The sequence below is a fragment of the Mus caroli genome, chromosome 2, assembly GCF_900094665.2.
Source record: "Mus caroli chromosome 2, CAROLI_EIJ_v1.1, whole genome shotgun sequence".
In the NCBI taxonomy this organism is placed as follows: domain Eukaryota; kingdom Metazoa; phylum Chordata; class Mammalia; order Rodentia; family Muridae; genus Mus; species Mus caroli.
The window spans coordinates 21,680,763-21,699,846 of record NC_034571.1 but is presented as its reverse complement, the minus strand read 5'-3'; the positions used below and the strand labels follow the sequence as shown (position 1 = coordinate 21,699,846).

The window sequence follows — 19,084 nt, the reverse complement described above, 5'->3', positions numbered from 1 at the left end:
AGGTGGTAAGCATCAACCAAGCACAACACAATCCGGGTGTGAGACACGCCTCTCCTAGGCCTATATAAAGCAGCACCAGGGCTGGGCTCAGGGTCTATTCGCCTCTACAATCAAGCTCTCCCAATAAACGTGTGCAGAAGGATCCTGTTGCAGCGTCGTTCTTGCTGGTCGAGTCGGACGCGCGCAAGACTAACAGATCCTCTTTCCCAGACCAGTGAGAGAACAGTGATGTTTGGGGTATTTAATTAATGCCCTGGTCTCCATGCCAACCTCTTGTTCCACAATGGCCTTAGAAGACAGCAGTTTCATGGCAGCGAGGACAAGAACAAAACCCTTCAAATCCCCACGCTTAGAGAACTCACTATCTCACCTGCTCCCACCTGCAAGGCTCTGCAATGACCTAACCAGGAACTCTCCGGGGCATCTGTTGAAAACAAGGACAGGCATTAGTTTAACCACTAAAAAGGCAGGACAGTGAGACAAATGATAGATCAAGCAAAGGGTTCAAGAGGAAAAGCTATTCTGGAACTATCCACGGGGCTTAGGAAAACTTGGCGAGCATTTGACACTCAGGGCTGAAAATCTTGCATGTGGAAGGGCTGTGTTCAGAAAAGACCTCGAGAAGGCTCTGAGGCCCCTGTCCCTCCCTACCCCGGCTCAGTGTGAGCAGGATGTGGGAGTTGAGCATATTTCCCTGCACACATCCTGGCCATGAGACAATGGTACAACTCAGCTGTACTCAGAGCCTCCCAGCAGAACAGGCAAATTTATGGATCCCAAGGACTTATGGAAAATTGTCTCATCAATTGTTAACTGTTAAGCCAACTGGCAAGCAAACAACAAAAGAAAAATACCCAGATGGGAAGCAAGGCCTGAGCTCTTGAGTAGCTACATTCAGTTTACAAAAATTATTCAAAACCCTCCAAAATTTAATTTAATAGAAAATGAAAACATACAAATGAACAATCCTATTGGTCCTTATGGGGGAAGGGAAGAGTTAGTAAAAACCATCCTTGGAGAAGCCCAACACTGGACTGACAACTCTGAAACAGTTCTTTATACACAAGAGCTAAAGCAGGGTGTGAGAACAAAGTCTGCCAAGCGGCTGATAACACTAAGCACACACACTAGGAAACAAACCCAATCTGGAAAGTCAGAGCTGAAAGTGTGCTGAGTGAGAGGCAATCCACAGAGGAACTCCACAGCTGGAGCCAGCAACAGCTGGGGCCAGCAACAGCTGGGGCCAGCAACAGCTGGGGCCAGCAACAGCTGGGGCCAGCAACAGCTGGAGCCTGCAGGTGGGAGAACTAGGGATCTCAGTGGACAATATCACCCCAAACAGTGTATTGGTGGAATTAAAAGCAGAACAAAACAAAATATAATCACCTTAATATATGCAGAAATTTTGATAAAATTTAATACCTTTCTATAGTATAGACACCCATTGCTCTAGGAGGGGAGGGATTTTCTTAGTCTGGCACATGCAGAAGGAAATACAGATCATTTGGGCTTAATCTGAACTAAAAATGCCGCAGACTATATGAAGGTATGAAGCCAGGAGAAACCCTGTCTCAAAAACCAAAACAAAACAAAAAACTGAAGAGACAGTGTGTACAATAGGAAAAACGTTTTCAAGTTACTTATTTGAGAAAGCCCTATTATTCTGGATTGATAAACAACTCTTACTAATAATAAACAACAAAAAAGCAGGAAAAATAGGCAAAGACCTGAAGAGACATTTCTTCAAGGAAGATATATTATGCCCAAGAAAGACACAGAATGCATTTAACAACATCATTTAAACGCCATCAGTGGAATGCAATCAAAACCACATCGAGTCACCAGTTCACCTCCAGTGTCATGGGAAGAGTACGAGATGGATAGAATGTGGAAGCTAGACAATAAAAGGTGTCAGGACAATAAAAGGTGTCAGGATGACTTTCGAACCTACAGGTCCAGCTGTTGCATCACGAAACTACTGTGAGCTATAGAATTACAACAGGACACAGCCATTTTACCTCTAGACCCATCCCCCAAACAACTAAATCTTGTTTACAGAGAATGTTCATGGGAGCATCATCCCTCGCATATCTAGGGGGTAAATTAACTCAATGTCCCTCTACTGATGGATGAGCAAGTGAAATGGCATCTAGGAACAGGATGAGAAAGCATTCAGAAATACCTTCATAGTATGCGAATATGCAGGGACCAAGGATGTGTGTGTGTGTGTGTGTGTGTGTGTGTGTGTGTATGTGTGTATGTGTGTGTGTATATGTCTGTGTGTGTGTCTGTGAATGTGTGTGTGTCTGTGTGTGTCTGTGTCTGTGTGTATGTATGTGTGTGTGTATGTGTCTGTGTGTGTGTCTGTGTGTCTGTGTGTGTGTCTGTTTGTGTGTGTCTGTGTGTGTATGTGTGTCTGTGTGTGTCTGTGTATCTGTGTGTGTGTGTGTCTGTGTGTGTGTGTGTGTATGTGTGTGTATGTGTGTGTCTGTGTGTGTCTGTGTCTGTGTGTATGCATGTGTGTGTGTATGTGTCTGTGTGTGTGTCTGTGTGTGTGTCTGTGTGTGTGTGTCTGTGTGTGTGTCTGTGTGTCTGTGTATGTGTCTGCTTGTGTGTGTCTGTGTGTGTCTGTGTGTGTGTCTGTGTGTGTGTATGTGTCTGTGTGTGTGTATCTGTGTGTGTGTCTGTGCATATGTGTGTATGTGTGTGTGTCTGTGTGTGTGTGTGTATGTGTGTGGGTGTGTCTGTGTATGTGTGTGAATTGCAGGTGCTTGTGGAGGTCAGAAGGTGTTGGATACCCCAGAGCTGTAGTTACAGGGGCTTGTGAGCAGCCTGATATGAAAGCTGGGAACTGAACTTGGGTCCTAGCAAGCACGTTTTGTGTTTCTAATTCCAGCTGCTAGAGACTCATTGTTAATATGTAGACAGAGACTGAATGTTTTGGAATTATGTGGTAAATTCTACTCTCTCTAATCTGCTTATCAATTCTAGGTGATTTTTTTTCTCAGGGGTTTTCAGGTATGTGGTTAAGTCTAACTGCTTGTATTATGGTCAGTGTTATTTTTCTTGTTTGAGATTCGATGCCTTGATTTCCTCTTCTCACTGGGATGACAAAGCTTCTGGCACTATGTGGAAAAGCAGGATGAGGTACACTCATCCTTGTCCTCTTCTTGATCTTAAGGAGGATGAAGCCACCCTCCCATTCTTAAACATGCTAGCTAAAGGACTATTACAGATTTTTTTTTTTTTTTTTGAGGCAAGGCCTCACTATGTAGTCTTGGCTAACCGGGAAACATGCTATGTAGACCAGGTTACCCTCAAATTCAGAGATCCATCTTGTCTCTGCCTCCTACAAGTAAAGGTGTGCCCCCCCACATAGGGCATGTAGATTTTTTTTTTTTTAATAAGCCAAGATGAGGTGATTCTTCTCATTGCCCATTGCCATCCTTTTCTGGAAATTTCTTTTTAAATCAGGAATGGAAATCAGGTTCTGTAATGTCCTGTGTCGAGTGATTTGGGTATGTGACTTTTCTTTAGTTTCTGTTATAGTGGCTTACATTGATTTTTATATGGCTTACCTTCATGGCTTGTCCTAATCCCTCTATCTCCTTAGTATCAATGCAAGTCTAATCTGTCTCACTCTTACTGAATAACACATTTGGCTCAAACCAAGTATTTAGAATACCACAGGGTGCACAGAGCAAGCAGAGGAGCAGGGGCTCAGAGGGCACAGAAGGAAGGCCATAAACCTGTCCACAGTGCTAGCTTCAGACAAAACCAAGGCTTCTGACCCAAGGCTGCCTGTTTGTTTATATTGATTAAGCTGTAATCAGAGCTCAGGATAAGTAGTTGCATGTTTGGGAGGAAGAGAACACACAGTCTGAGGCTCGACTGACTTTGCCAGCTCAGCCACTCACTAGTTGTGTGCCCACATGAAGAACAAGAAGAAAGCTAGCAGTCATCTGGGGAAGGGCATTGCCAGGGTCATGTGAGCAAGTGAGGGCACCGCACTTCTGACTGCTCAGTGCCATCTCAGGTTAGCATCTGTTGGTGGGTGCCCATTGCTGCTACCATGCGGTGACACTCGACATGTAGCTGTTCTTCAGCTTATGACATGGTGGCTTGTGTCAGTTTTGATGATATTCCTGCTTTTGTGTGTCCCTAGGAGACGCCTGGATGTCATCACGATCACAGACTGGCTGGCCCCCGTCATATGGGAAGGCACCTTTGACAGAAAGGTCCTGGAGAAATATTTCAGGAAGCAGAACATCACCGTGGGTTTGGCTGTGTTTGCTGTTGGCAGGTAGATGCTGTGAAGCGCTTTTAGTATGGGAAATTCGGTTCAGCATCCATGGATGTTTTGAGCCCAGAGTGTCATGTCCTCTTTTGTGACCACTACTTCTGAGCATACCAAATAGAAATTTGCCACGATAAGTCCCTGTACCAAGGCTGGGTCTATAAGGCCACTGGGAGCTCTTAATTAATGTCCTGCTCAGCTCTGACTCAGTAGTTCTAAAGTGTCTTGGCCATTGATAGGCCTATAGACTTTCTATCCAGTTTGGTGGAACATCTCTCTACTGACCTCTTAGGTTTTTTTTTTTTTTTTTAAATATCAAGGACACTTCTCTTGACAGCACATCCTAGGGCACCCATTCCATTTAGAAATGTGTTTCTTGTTCTGTGTGTTCCCAGTCTCACTGACAGGTACCTGGACCCATTCTTACAATCAGCCAGCAAGTTCTTCATGCCTGGCTATCGAGCGATCTTCTACATCATGGTGGATAAGTACCTGCAGCTACAAGAAATGGAGCACAACCCTCTGCAATCCTTTCAAGTACTCATAATAGGCAAGGAGAGGTGGTGGAGCAACTTTGACCTCATGCGCATGAAAATCTTGTCTGAGCACATCCAGGATCACATCAGATATGAAGTGGATTTCCTCTTCAGCATGAACATCAACATGGTCTTCCAAAGTGAGTTTGGGGTAGAGACTCTGAGCACATCTGTGGCTCAGCTCCATCCTTGGTGGTATTTCCGAAAGAGGACGAATCTACCCTATGAGCGGAAACCTACATCAGTAGCCCACATTCCCTTTGGACTGGGGGACTTCTACTATGCTGGTGCCATTATAGGTGGAGTGCCCTCTCAGGTCTTGGACTTCGCTCAGCAATACTTGAAAGGTGTTTTCTTGGATACTGAAAATGGAGTTAACAGTACCTATGAAAAGTACCTCAACAAATATTTTTTCCTCAACAAACCCACCAAGCTTCTATCCCCAGAATACAGCTGGGACCCTACCTTCAACCTCCCTCGGCATGTGTGGTTTGTCAAGATTGCTCATCATCCCATAGACACCTTATGACGCACCAGTGCTGTTGGACTGCAGAGCAAACCACAGCAGGGCCTCAGAGACACAGACTGTCTTCTTAAAAACCCACATTTCAGAGGCCCAATAACATAGTATTTCCAAAATCAATTGTTCTTCCTTGCAATTGTAAATTGTCCAACTTGACTGAATCTAGAATGAATAAAATGTGATACTTCATGCCCATACACATAATGCTGTTAGCTCTGTGTTGTAGAAAGTGTGATGTTAGTGAGACACAGAACATATTTCATTTAAATGGAGAAAGACTTTGGTTTACAAATAAAAACCTATTCACAGATTGAAAAATGCGTTAATATTCACATATAGAAGAAAAACTAAGTGTCCATTCACCCAGTTGTCGTGTAGGTGGTGTGTTGTTGAGATGTTAACTTGTGACCGGCTTCCTCCTCCTACAGTCCCAGTCTGTCCAGAATATATGTATGTATGTATGTATGTATGTATGTATGTATGTATGTATGTACAGCTGAAGCTGTGGGAAAATACCTCTGATAGTCAGGCCAAGTGGCACATGCTTTTGATCCTAGCACTGAGGAGACAGAGGCAGATGGGTCTCTGTGAGTTCAAGATCAACCTGGGCCATATTGGAAAGTTCTAGGCCAACCAGAAGTACACAGTGAAACCTTGTCTTTATATACATAAATTAAAAACTCAAGTAAAAATGGTCACAAGCAGAAAAAATTTCAAAAGCCCTAGTCTAAACCACCCTACACTTCACTTGGTCCCTCATTACCAAAGCCCTGATGGACAAATACAGTTTTGATAGTGACCCTCTTTTCCCTAAGTCTTATATCCTGGTGTTACCAGCTTGTCCCCAAAGTTTAGTATTCATGTTATAGACATTTCATGGTTTTCTTTTCCTTTTTTCTTTAAAGAAAGCAGTTTTAACCTTCTAGCTCCTGCAGTCCTTCCTCCCCCTCTTCTATGGGATTCACTGAGTTCCAGCTAATGCCTGGCTGTGGGTCTCTGCATCTGTTTCTATCAGTTGCTGGATGGAGCTCTCTGATGGTGATTGTGCCAGGCTCCTATCTATGAGGCTGGCAGAATATCATTAGGCTTTGAATGTTGGGTTGCCAGGCATGTTAGGTTTTTATCCTAGGTCTCTGGGCCACCTGACTTCTGGTTTCTGGAAGAAAACCCACAGAATAAACCAACCAGGACTCATGGAACTCACTGAGACTGAACTGACGATCATGGAGCCTGCATGGGGCTCACCTAGGTCCTCTGCATGTATCTTACATTTGTGTAACTTGAATTTTTTTATGGGACTCCTAGCAGAGGGAATGAGGACTGTTTATGATACTTTTGCCTGCTTTTGGAACCCTTGAAGTCCTACTGGGTTGCCTTGTCCAGCCTAAATTGAGGGAGGATGCTTAATCTTACTATAACTTGATATGCAATGTTTGGTATATCTCAGGGATATCACCCTGAGAGGCCTGAAGGAAAACAGAGAAATGGATAAGGAGCAGGGACAGAGCTTGGAGGAGCAAAGAGAGAAGAAACTGTAGTCAAGATCTCTTGAGCTTACCTTCCCTTCCATTGCATGAAGATGAGCCTCTGTATTTTCTTTTTTGATTATTGGACCAACAAAGACCTAAGTTCTGGCAGGATTTTGGGATTGTCATTTCTGTGACTCATCACTGAGTTTTTCTATATGTGAATGCTTGTCCTTCCTCACCTGCACAAAAGATGAAGGTCAGGCAACCCTCATTGTCTAAAGGCAACCCAAAGAGATGGAGGGGGAGGTGTTGTCTTGCTGTTGATTGGTTCAGATTGAATGGTTTGTAAAATAAAAACTTACAACCGGAGGTGGAGCAGGGAGTATGGGGGTGGGACTTCCAGGCAAAGAGAAAGAGGATATGTGGAAGTCTCGAAAGCGCAGAAGAGGGAGCCGGATGGAGCTGGAAGCAGGCAGTGAGGACCTCGTGGGAAGCTGGAATGGTGGATAAGTCGAGTTAAGTTAGATGGGCTAGATGACAGACTGCCCCAGCAAAAGGCCAACAGCTTTAAACTACATAAAATATCTGCAAAAGTCTTGCAATATTTATGTACTATATGAGAGAGCAAATTAAATTAAGAAAAGAGAGAAGTTTAATATGATGTGTCTGTTGGGCTCACCAAACTCTCCTGTGTGCTGCCTTTGTTCCTTCAGCTCTGTCTGTTGAACACTTTATGCTTCTGTTGGCTGCTCCAGTCCCAGGTGAGCCATCTCTGTGTGCTCATGGCTTGGTGTCCCATCATCCCAGGTGCTGGTGGTTTGGCATCCCGTTGGTTCCACTGATCTTTCTTCTGTCCTTTCTTCTTTCTACATTAGTTTGGAAGGGTTGTTCACTATACACTGCTTTTCTTTTGAAAACTTTAAAAAAAATGTATACTTTCATGTAGACTTCAGATTTATTTTGCAGTTTAGGAAGAATTCCTTATTGGAACTGTTGTAGAATATGGTCCCCTGGGCAAAACAGCTGCCATCTTCATCAAATCAACTCTGCCTATCTACAAGGGTCCTTTACAGTTGGTCTTAGTGACAATTAACATTTCCTCATAGATGGAAGTGCAGTGTGTGTGTGCGTGTGCGTGTGCGTGTGCATGTCCACGTGCATGTGTGTTTGTGTATGTGTGCATTTGGACCCACACTTGAGAATTCAGCTGCCCCTTCCAGGAATTTGCATTCAGTACTGTCTTATTGTAGGAGGGCTCGGGGTCTTGAGAGATACTAGAGTATATGAGGGAGGAAGCTAGCCGGGAGGAGTTCTGTTTATGTAGCTATGGGAAGCATCATCCACACTGGGTGCTCTGGTGAGGATGCTTTGGGTACCCCCATGCTTCTTTAAGTAACTTCATCAGTTCTCCAGGCTCTGACAGTACGCTCAGTAACCCAAGGAGGGGATGTAGGTCAGCAATGTTACAACGCAGGCTCACTCACATACTCTTTGTGGATGAAGCAAACTCTAACTAGCAAGCTCCAACTACTTTACATATATGTATATATACATACGTACACATTTGATGGATGGAACAAAGCTCCCAACAACTCCACACATATAGAGAGACAGATATATATATATATATATATATATATATATATATATATATATATGTGTGTGTGTGTGTGTGTGTGTGTGTGTATATATGTGTGTGTGTATATATATATATATATATATATATATGTGTGTATATATATATATATATCCATTCATACATTGAGTGGATGGAGCATACAAAGCTCCAGCCACTTTACATATATACATATACACACATTTATGGTGGATGGTGCAGACTCAAACAAGCAGGCTCCAACATTATTTTTATTTCCACAGCTTATATATCCCAGAAAAATCTTTCAAGACATATAGAAATGACAATGTGACTACATTTTATTTTTCTTTTAGTAAATAATTAAGAAAAAACTGTGTTCCCCAATACATGGAAAACATTATGTCGTATAGGTAAAGAAAACAAATTATCCCCAAGAACCAATGGACATTCAAAGCTAAGCAACTTGTTACAGATTAACAGCAGAGTGCAAGCAAGCACTTGCTCTTACTGGCAGGCTACAGTGCGCAGTTACAAAGAAAGGATCAATTATTTTATTATTTATCTTAAAAAGTAATCTTATAAAAATCTTGAAAGAATCACAAATCTAAATGTTTATATAAAAAAACTTCACGGTACACACCTACACATCGGCAAATGTTACTAAGTCATACCAAATTGCCATCAGCAAGCTGAGGGCAAAAATGGGTACAAGAAATTAATCTTCACCTAAATCAGCAGTCTGGCTTCAATAAAAGTCACATCAGCCAGTGCCACTTAGACTGCCCTTCTTCTTGATCCCTGACCACAAAACTCCCCAGCTCAACTATAAGAGTGTATTTTTCTGAACTTCAAATTGTTCTCTAAGAATTTCTTTGTTGGGCTGGTGAGATGGCTCCGTGGTTAAGAGTACTGCCTGCTCTTCCAAAGGTCCTGAGTTCAAATCCCAGCAATCACATGGTGGCTCACAACCATCCCTAATGAGATCTGGCGCCCTCTTCTGGTGTGACTGAAGAGAGCTACAGTGTACTTACATATAATAAATAAATGAATCTTTGGACTGGAGAGAGTGGGGCTGGAGTAAGCAGAGGTCCTGAGTTCAATTCCTAGCAGTCACGTGATGGCTCACAACCATCTGTACAGCTACCGTGTACTCATACACATAAAATAAGTAAATACATCTTTTTTAAAAAAAGACTTTCTTTGTCAAAGTCACTAACAGAACCATCTTAAGCTAGCCTTACTAGTTTTCCAGGTTCTTTCTAAGGATGATGGTCAGTGCTGACAGTTTACGTTTCCAGTTCTTTCCTAGGGTGGTCATTAGATCATCACTCTGCTCCAGCCGCAATGCCTGAAGACCAAACACTATTATTGTGAGTGCCAATGATACTGCGCAGTGACGGGCTGGAAGCCCCCTTTGAGTTTTTATACAATCCTTAGAATAAGAGGATTGTAGGCACAAATTTTTTGCAACATACTTTTAATAAGGGTTCAACCTCTCCTTTAGTCCACCATCTAGCCAAGGTGGTGTAAGGGGAGGTCCTGATGCTAATATCGTTTCCCCAATTGGCTCTTTATCTGTCAGTAAAGAAGGCTGGGGGCCAATTGCTGGGTAGAGGGTACAAGTGGAACTTCTGGGTCCCAGGAGGAAAAGGCAGATATGCAAGAATGGAGAGGAGCTTTTCTGCCATGCTTTGGAGGAAAAGAGATACAGCAACCATATAAGGTATGAGGGATAGGTAGGTCCTCTGGCCTCTGCTACAGGCAGGTGGTCAAAGATGTTTGGAAGGGAACAAGCCACTAAGATTAGGGCAGAAGGAGAAATGAAGATAATAAATTGGTAAGGACTTGCCTTTCCAGGAAGGATTTATCTACGCCCAACAATTGTGCTTAGTAGGCAAGTGAGAATGTAAGGGAGCTGTTTGTGGATCTCAGGAGGCTGGTAGCTCCATCCCTCTTGGAGCAAAGGTGGGTTGAAAGAGAAGCTGGTTTAGGGCTGATGGTTGCTGATCCTGGAGCTAAGCTGGGTAGAACAAAAGGAAAGCCGAGAGGGTCTAGTAGCACAGTAGAGGGTCCTGGGTTCTGGTAAAAGGCTGTAGCGATTTTAAAACTACATGCAACAAGGTAATGGAAGAGAAGAGCTATTAAAATACGGGGGAAGTGGACCTGTTCAGCAATAGTCCTTTGGGGGTAAGCTCGATCTTCTTGGACAGAAGTTCTGTCCTGTAGCAAACACCAAATACAACTCAGCAGCTGCAGACCAGTCCTCTCGGCAGGCAGACACCAGGCACGAACTGGCAGCTACAGTCCAGTCCTTTCAGCAAGCAGACACCAAGAAGCTGTCATTCGATTCTAGGGAAATTTCTAGAATCACCAACTGGCCTGAGGCAAGGCTGCGGAAGCTGCTTCCAGTTTCTCTCAGTGGCAACATTACCACAAGCTGAGCTCAACAACGCTATGTAAGGTGAACCAATGCATGTATGTCCTTAGTGAGATATAGCAAGGTGGAGCAAACCAAAACCAAGGCTCAATTCTCATCTCCCATTGTCTTTGAGGTCATACTCCATCAAGCCTACTTTCATGTGTTTGCTATATTAAAACATCCTTTCACCTGTGTCTGCTTCAGGAAAACAGCCTTTCATGTGTTTGCTTCAGCAAGACATCCTTTCACCTGTATGTCCCAGCAAAACATCATTTGACGTAACTAACTTTCCAAAGTAACTAGAAGTTTCCACTTCAGAAAGGCAACAAGCAGAGCAAAACTCTATACAACAGCATGGCGTCCTCAGGACACATTGTCCTCAGTGGTACCTCTCTGAGGCACACCCATCATAATTGTGCTAATCAGTGAGTTGTATTCCACGAGTTCTAAAGCTATTTGTTATCACTTTTGCATGATCCTTGACAGCTGAGCTTAGGTTTGCCACTGGTACCTTGTGAGGAGTGGGTGGACCTTATTTACCCTCCATCAGGGAAGAGTGCTTAGGACCGGACACGGAATTGCTTAGTGTGTAGAGTAACTTGAGGGTTATGAAATCTTTATCATATTGTGAGAAATAAATCGTTATGGTCTGTTTTCATTATGTCAGCTCTCAGAGTTACAGACACAAGGAATCTCCGGGCCCCTCTCCCTTCTAGCTAATGCCTGTTGCTTGTTTCAGAGAGCTGGGAAGTTGCAAGCATGACAAAGTCTGTAATCACAAAGGGGCAGACTCAAGCCCCAGGATGTTCATTAGTTATGACTGTGTCCTGATCCAACAAGATGGGGAATTTGGGAAGGAATGAGGTATACCCGAAGAATGCAAAGACTGTGGCTAGAGATTGGGGAAAATGATAGAGTTTCTTGTGACCACAGAAAAACTATCTTCTCATACTGCTGAGACAGCTCATGAGTAAGATCATGCTGCTGCTCTTGCAGAGGACCTGAGTTCAATTCTCAGCACCCATACTGAGGTGTCATAACTACCTATACTATAAGTCCAGCTCCAGGGCATCCGAAAATCTCTTCTGGTCTTTGGTGGTGAAACACACACACACACACACACACACACACACACCAAAAACAAACAAAACCCAGAAACAAAACAAAACCACTACCTCATGCCGAATCAGCAATGCCAGCTGTGGTGGTTTGAATACAAATGGCCCCCATGGGCTCACAGATGCAGTGGGACTGCTGGAAAGGATTAGAAAGATTAGAAGGTGTGGCCTTGGAGGAAGTGTGTCACTCAGAGAGGAATTTACAGTTTCAAAAGCCTACACCAGGTCCAGCTTCTCTCTCTGTCTCTCTCCTTGCAGATCAAAATGTAACCACCAATCCAGTGTCACACCCATCCCACCATGATAATAATGGACTAAGCTTCTAAAACTATAAGACAGCCCCAATTAAACGCTTGCTTTTCCAAGCATTGCCTTGGTCCTGGTGTCTCTTCACAGTGATAGAATGGTAACCAAGACACCAGCAACACCGTTTTGGCCCTTTTCTCCACTTTATAGGATGTATATTAAAATTCTGTGTCAGTTTTATTGCTCTACTTTATCACAGAGAGAGGGTCATGCTTTCTGAAACACTGAAGGCAACACAGGAATGTCACATCTCTTTGTATTCAAATTACTCTTTTTACTTGCTACCAAAGATGGTCTTGAGTGTGTTGGGCAAGCATCCTGCCCCTGAGCCACTCCTCATCCCTCAAGAAACATTTTTGTGTGCAAGGATGGGGCGTTTTCTGAACACATAGGTTTGCTCGCCTTCTTTCAAGCCTCCAGAACATTCCTTCAGCCGTAGACCAAGCTGGGAGCCTTGGGTGTCTATTTTTATGTTTGGTGGGATTGATTACCACAGAGAGAAAGTGGGTGAGGAAAGGCAAAGCTGGCAGGGCTCAGCTCCAGGCTCCAGGCTCAGGGCTCCAGGCCCCTAGGAGGGACAGAGGGACTTCCTGAGCTGCTGGCCATGGTGAGAAAATGGAAGGAGGCTGAAGCAGCAGAAGGTGGAGGGACTCAAGTGGAAGTGTCAAGCAGTGGCCTCATCTAGGGGACACTGGTCTGTGGAGAAGAAGAGAAAGGGGTGATTAAAGTCTTCACGTGTTTACTTTCAAATCTGTCAGCCAAGAAAGCAATCACAATATGGAGATGCTGAGTCCCCAAGACTGCCCTGCCTCCTGTCTCCCCCCACCCCAGCACTAGCCCTGCCTCCTGTCTTCCCCCCTCAGCCCTGCCTCCTGTCTTCCCCCTCAGCCCTGCCTCCTGTCTCCCCAGCCCTGCCTCCTGTCTTCCTCCCCGAGCCCTGCCTCCTGTCTCCCACCCCCTTGCCCTGCCTCCTGTCTCCCCCCACCCCAGTGGTCTGGTAATGGTTCATCCCCTCATATCCCAGTGTGGTCCCTCTTTCAGGGAGGCTTGAGTTTCTCTTAGGACACCCTTCCTGACCTCTGCATATGGAAGGAGACCTTGCAGCCAGTGTTCCTGACAAATAGCTCAGTCACAGTCTAGCTCATCTTCTGCTGTCTGATTAGGTGTGACCTGAACTTGAGTAAGCCTGTCTTGTTCCATGTGTTGTTAAATTCTCAGAACAGACATGGCTGTATGTATGTTGATCAATTAAATGCCATCCTGAATGGTGGAGCAAAAGGGCTCCATTCGAGACCCTGAGATCTGGGTCACACCCAGGCCCCCTTCCTAGCTGTGCCCCTCTCCCTCGCTGTCTCAAAGCCACATCCGTGGCACAGAGTCAGTATGTGCCTCATCATTGTGTCTCAAGGCACCATGGGAGGCCTGGCAGGGGAGCCACCTAACACAGGTCTGGCCAGAAAAGCAACATGGTGACGGCTGTTCTCATGTTGTTATTGCATCATGGACTGGATGAAAAAGGGAGGTGCCCCTTACACAGTCCCGAAGCAGCTGGAGGGCCGCTCTTACCAGCTATGTTGAAGACGAGGGACTTTTGAAGGTGGAATTTCTCCACAAATCCCAGGTATTTGCCCAGCCACATGGGATCTTCAAGAATTCTTCTTGCTGAAATTAGAGGGCTGGCAGTGAGGGTGAAGCTCTCTGAGCACTCTGATCTTCTTCTGGGTAAACAAGGAGGCAGCAGAGCCCAGGCAGCGCACAGAGCACCTGACTGTCAGTTGCCTGACACCGGTCTCCTTCTGAGGTGCAGGGCATATGTTGGGGTCAGCTGAATGGCAGTGCCATCTCCCCAGTTACCTCTCTCTGTCAGTGATTACAACAGTCCCTTTGTTGTTGCCTCTCAAAGCATGTCTGGGGCAATCAATGTGGCCCAATTGGTAGAGAATTGTAGAGAGAGTATCTTATGTCTGTATGTATGTGGCACCTGTCAGAAATAAATCTGATGGTCTATGGCTTAGGCAGGAAATGGGAGGTGTAACATCTGGGAGGCAGAAAGAATTCTAGAATAGAAACAGCTGAAAGATTCGCCCAGGGAAGATGTGTCAAGATGGATGCATAGGCAACCAGCCATGTGGTACAATGTAGGTTAAATTAAATAGGATATTTCAAGTCATGATCTAGACAGAGAAGAGCCTAGCTATATGGCCAAGGTATTTGTAAATATATTGTGAGTCTGAGTCTTATTTCTGGGATCAGGAAGGAAGAAGCAGATCTAACTTCTATAGAGAACACGCCCAGTATGATTTCTATTCCTAACACAGAAGAAAGGAAAAGGGGACAGAGACAGGTCTGGTTCTAGCACAGGTAATGTCACTCTAACAAACAAGTGAGGCCTGTGTCCTTGCCAAGGAGACCCCAGAGAGCCCAACCTCACCCCTGCACTGACATCTGCACTACCCCACTCCTCATCCTTCTCAGAGCTCAAGGCTCTTGCCTAGCCTCAGTGTCATCCAGAACCCTGGCTGTGGCCAACCCCACGTACCTCCAGTCTTTAAGCTGCAACAGCTGCTTGGCACCTCCTCATAAGCCCCTCCTCCCCGATACTGTCCTTTGGGGGAACCTGAAAGGACCCAGTTTCTACTAATCCCAACCCCCAGCACAGCAGCACACTGTGACACCAGACATTTGGTGCTTGTGAGGTGAACGAGAGAGTGAATGAGTGTGAGAGTGTGTTGTGCCAGACAGTGGAATGCCTGCTTGAAGCTTAGAGCTGCCCACGCCCTCAGTACAGCCACTGTGAGACTCCCCTTCCAGACAGAAAGTCTCTGGTCAGATGAGGGAATGACCAAAACCTACCTACAGGACCCAGACACAGAAGTCAGTGCTGGGGAGAGCTGTTACTTACCCAGAAGTGCCCACAGGTTGACAACCTCATTGTCTTGAACACGTACATAAAGAATGAGGGTGTCATAGTCAGTGCTGACAAAATGGATGTGCAATCTGCTCCCATTAACTGCGGAGAACAAGGTGTGACATATAATGCCTCTGCCTTTGTCCCCAGGACTCCACCTCCCCGTAGTAAACATGATATTACTCAAAGGATGTGTAGCCTGCCCAAAGCTGGCAGCTTCTCCAGATGTTTGCCTCTGTGAAGGATACCTGGCTCCTGAGCTGGACCTCCCTCTTCCACAGGGGACTCAGGTTTCCTATGAAGTACTCACAGGTTCCTTGGTACTGGCCTTGGAACCCAGTTGGGTGGACGGTAACATTAAATCCTGTGCACAGCCCCTCTCCTCTAGAAAGAAGAGACATTTATATATACCTCTGCCTGAGAGTGTAGCTGGCTCAGGACCCAGAGAAACATTGGCTGTGATCTGTCTGAGAGCCCTGAATACCTCCCCAAGGTCCTCAGCTCCCAATGTTTGGGAGCAGCCTTTATTAGAGCTAGAGAGATGGAGAGAGAGGGTGGTAGCCACAGGTGCTGCTCACTGGAAGTAGTGGAATGGGGTCTGATTCACAGTTGCATGGACCCAGACTTCCCAGAAGATGCTGAGCCCAGACTGTTCTTTGAAAGTTGGGTGTTGGGATCAGGACTCTGACCTGTTTGTCTGTGGCTTCTCCTGCTTTATACAGACATGGTCCGTGTTTCCTGGGGCCCAGCCTGTTCGTGAACTCATTATATAGCTAAGGATGACCTTAAATTCCATATCATCCTGCTTCTACTTCACAAATCTGGGATTGAAGATATGTGCCACTAAGCTCAGGTAACTTCATGACTCAGATAGCAAGAATTGCACATAAAAGAAGCAGACTTGAGGTTCCTCCATGGCCTGAGGCAGGGTCACATGGTCTGCACCAAAGGGCATGTCAGTCAGGCTAGGCAGCTGACTGTGTGCCTTTTCTGCCAGCTCTTTCTCTTAAGTCTTGGGTCCTGCATTTTGCAAGCCATAGCCTTCAGCCAAGGGGCAGAAGACCACTGTCCCTCTGGCCACCAGTGCTTACTAACCCCTCAGGGCTCTGAGCATGAGATAAGAGTTACTACGTAGACAGACTCACTTCTCATACAGCACAAAGTCCACATCCCCACTGCTTCTGGTCCAAATGGAGTGGAGAGAAAGTCTCAGGGGGTCAGTGGTCAAGACCAGGTTCCTGAGGCTAGAGGCCAGCTGGATGGTAAACCAACGTCCTTCTACCTGTAGGGGTGTGGGCATGGGGATCAGAGAGACAGCCAATTCTGAGCTTCCAGTCTCAATGTACAGACAATATGCCTCTAGGCCCAGTCAGTAGGTGAGCACAGGTTCCCAGAATGTATACTGGCCAACCCCATCCCCCAATATCAGTGAATTTCTAGAGGTCCCAGGGCAGAGGACAAGCTGTGGCTTCCTATGTAGAAACACTCATCTCCACTTTCCTCTAGCTTTCCTTCCCTCTCTGTCCCCTTCCTCAGTGCCCTCCCCCACCCTTTCATCCCCCCCTTACCTCTGCTCCTCAGAGTCATCATGGCTTGGAATTGTTCCCACTAACCCTCCCAGCCTGGTGCTATCCCCAGTTCTCACTGATTATGAGCACCAAGATGCAGGGATGGATAAGCAGAGGCTGACAGGAGACCAGACATACTTTGTACTTACTACATGTCATCCTAGCTGTGACTCTGCTTCCATAGCCAAGACTCTACAGATGTTGAGACTGCTCTCAGATCATAAGATTCAATTACCCAGAAAAGGACCCCAGATAATGCTCCCTGTGTCTGCCAGAGCTCCTGAAGGCCATGCTGCCTAAGCCTCTGCTCCCAGATGGAACATACCCTCAGTGTGACCCTGCACCCCATCCTTATCCCAGCACTGAGTCGGCCTGGCCATGACACTTACCTTATGTGCATCAAAGTCTAGCTGCACTGGCACCTCTTCTAGATTCTTCTGGGCCAGGTCTGTATTGAAGGCCAAAACCAGCACCCACACCCTCACCAGTGCCATGGCACCTGGGGCCAAGAGCAGTGGGACCCAGTGGCTCTCCATCTCTGAGAACACCCTAAGTAGCCCTCTTTCCCTAAGCAGTTGCTGGCCAGCCTAGGTGACCTCCAAACCCTGCACATTCCAGTCTTCCCTAGGACTGACACAGAGCCGAGTGCCACTCAAGTTAGTGAGGCAAAAACATGGTGAGCCTGTTGGGGCAGCTTAACCACATTTGGAGTCTGTCCTACGAGCCCAGGGAGAGGCTAGTGGCTAGGCTACCAAAGACTGTAGGCATGTCTCTTACCACCTCAGGGTGTAGCCCCTTATCCCCAGGTCTGCCATCCTCCTGGTGTGTCCCAGCCACTGGTCACAAGAGCAGGAGTGAAAGGACCCTTCTACATCCTTGTTCACTTCACATTCAGATAGATCCTTTCTTCCCTGGATTGTGAAGGGAAGCGTGGGCACATATAGATAGTCTCTCTGGACGGCACTGGAATGTGAGTGTCTGGCCAGTGGGGGCTTTTACTGTACCTGTTTATTATGGATGTCGCTCAGCAACCTTCACTCCCAGCCTCGTGGCTACTCTGTCCCATGTGTCCAGGACAACATGGACTGTTTTAGTGTCTTCCTTTGCCTTAGAGTCAGACCCCAGGTTTGCTCACTCCTTGATGCTACTCGCTTTATATGGTCTGGTTCACTGGCACCTTTTTCAGATTCTCCTGGGCCAGGTCTATATTGAAGGCCAACAGCAACCCCCCACCAGTGTCATGGCGCCTGGGGCCAAGAGCAGTTCTCTGTAGCCACCGTTGGCCACACAAGCTGGAGGCCAGGGCAAGAGAAGAAATGAGACCAAGACAGATTTCTGATCAAGGCCCAATGTTTACTAAGAGTCTGTGCTTATAAAAGGGCGGAGGCCCATCCCCTGCCATGCAGGCTTCTTGATGCTTTGTTGCTAAGTTGTTAGCACTTAGTCTGTCAGAGCTGTTAACATTATTTATTATGTTCGCCAATTCCACAGGTTGTCAGCTAACTCAGGAATGTCTCAGGAAGACAGGTTCAGCCTCTCAGCTAGAGGCAGGTGACAGAGCAGTAGAATGAGGCTCCACCCCAGGTGGTCTCATTCACAGTGGCAGCATAGGTCTGAATCAGCCTCTCCCATCCAGCTCATGCCAAAAAGACACGTTCCTCTGCACTGTCTGCTTCTCTGGCCCTTTTCCCAGGCTCTGACCTCTTTTGTTCTGCAGGGACCTGGTTCAGGGACACTCCAGAGAGCTGCACACAGGGGCAGGCTCCATCTTTGGCTCTGATGAAGTAATAGCTGGTCATGGGTAACAAGAGGTCCAGCTTCCCATTGGTTGAGTTAGCTGACATCAACCAGCTGCTTGCCCACTCCTTAATTTCATAGTTAAGTTGACTTCTGAAGCAGGAAATGGTCACTTATCAGGAAAGGTCAGAAGCTCATACAGGGAGGGCCTGGCCTAACCTGCATATCTTTTTGTGTATGCACAGCTCCCCTGGTATTGTCTTACCCTCCACTCCTGGCCAAAATAATTAAGATTTTGAGAGACCTCATGATGTGTCCCCTGTGCCCTAGAGGACAGAACATCCCTGCCCATGGTTGATTTGGCCTTGGCTGATTCCATAATAGCTGGTCCAGGTTCTGGGAAGGGAGGCTGGTCAAAGACCATAGTGAGGTAGCAATGACACCTCTCCCAGCCCCCTTGGGCCATTCAAGTTTGCTTGCTCAGATGTACACGGATGGCTCTTCTCCAGATTTGTCCTGGAAAGCTCAACCTCAGGGATCCCAAAGTCCCTGTGGCCCCTCAGAGCCCAGCTGCTGCCCTGGACATTAGATTTCTACCTAGGGACA

General features: G+C 46.2%; 1 protein-coding gene and 1 long non-coding RNA gene across 5 annotated transcripts in view; one reads left to right on the top strand and one right to left on the bottom strand.

Moving 5' to 3' along the window:
* Glt6d1 (glycosyltransferase 6 domain containing 1) overlaps window positions 1-5,558 on the top strand; it is a 26,804-nt gene extending 21,246 nt beyond the window's left edge. For 3 of the 4 annotated variants that reach the window (XM_021156012.1, XM_021156010.1, XM_021156011.1), the window contains 2 exons: window positions 4,166-4,303; window positions 4,693-5,546. In XM_021156012.1, the coding sequence (XP_021011671.1) occupies window positions 4,166-4,303; window positions 4,693-5,362 (808 nt within the window). In that variant the 3' untranslated portion in view covers window positions 5,363-5,546. Of the gene's footprint in view, window positions 1-4,165; window positions 4,304-4,692 lie in introns of all 4 variants that reach the window. The other variant, XM_021156009.1, reaches the window with a different exon arrangement.
* A 6,965-nt stretch (window positions 5,559-12,523) lies between these two features.
* On the bottom strand, window positions 12,524-14,872 carry LOC110308860. Its single transcript, XR_002379617.1, has 3 exons — window positions 14,805-14,872; window positions 13,832-13,927; window positions 12,524-12,961 (listed from the first exon to the last, which is right to left on the bottom strand). It is a non-coding gene; the product is annotated as an uncharacterized LOC110308860 (long non-coding RNA).
* Window positions 14,873-19,084: the final 4,212 nt, after the last annotated feature.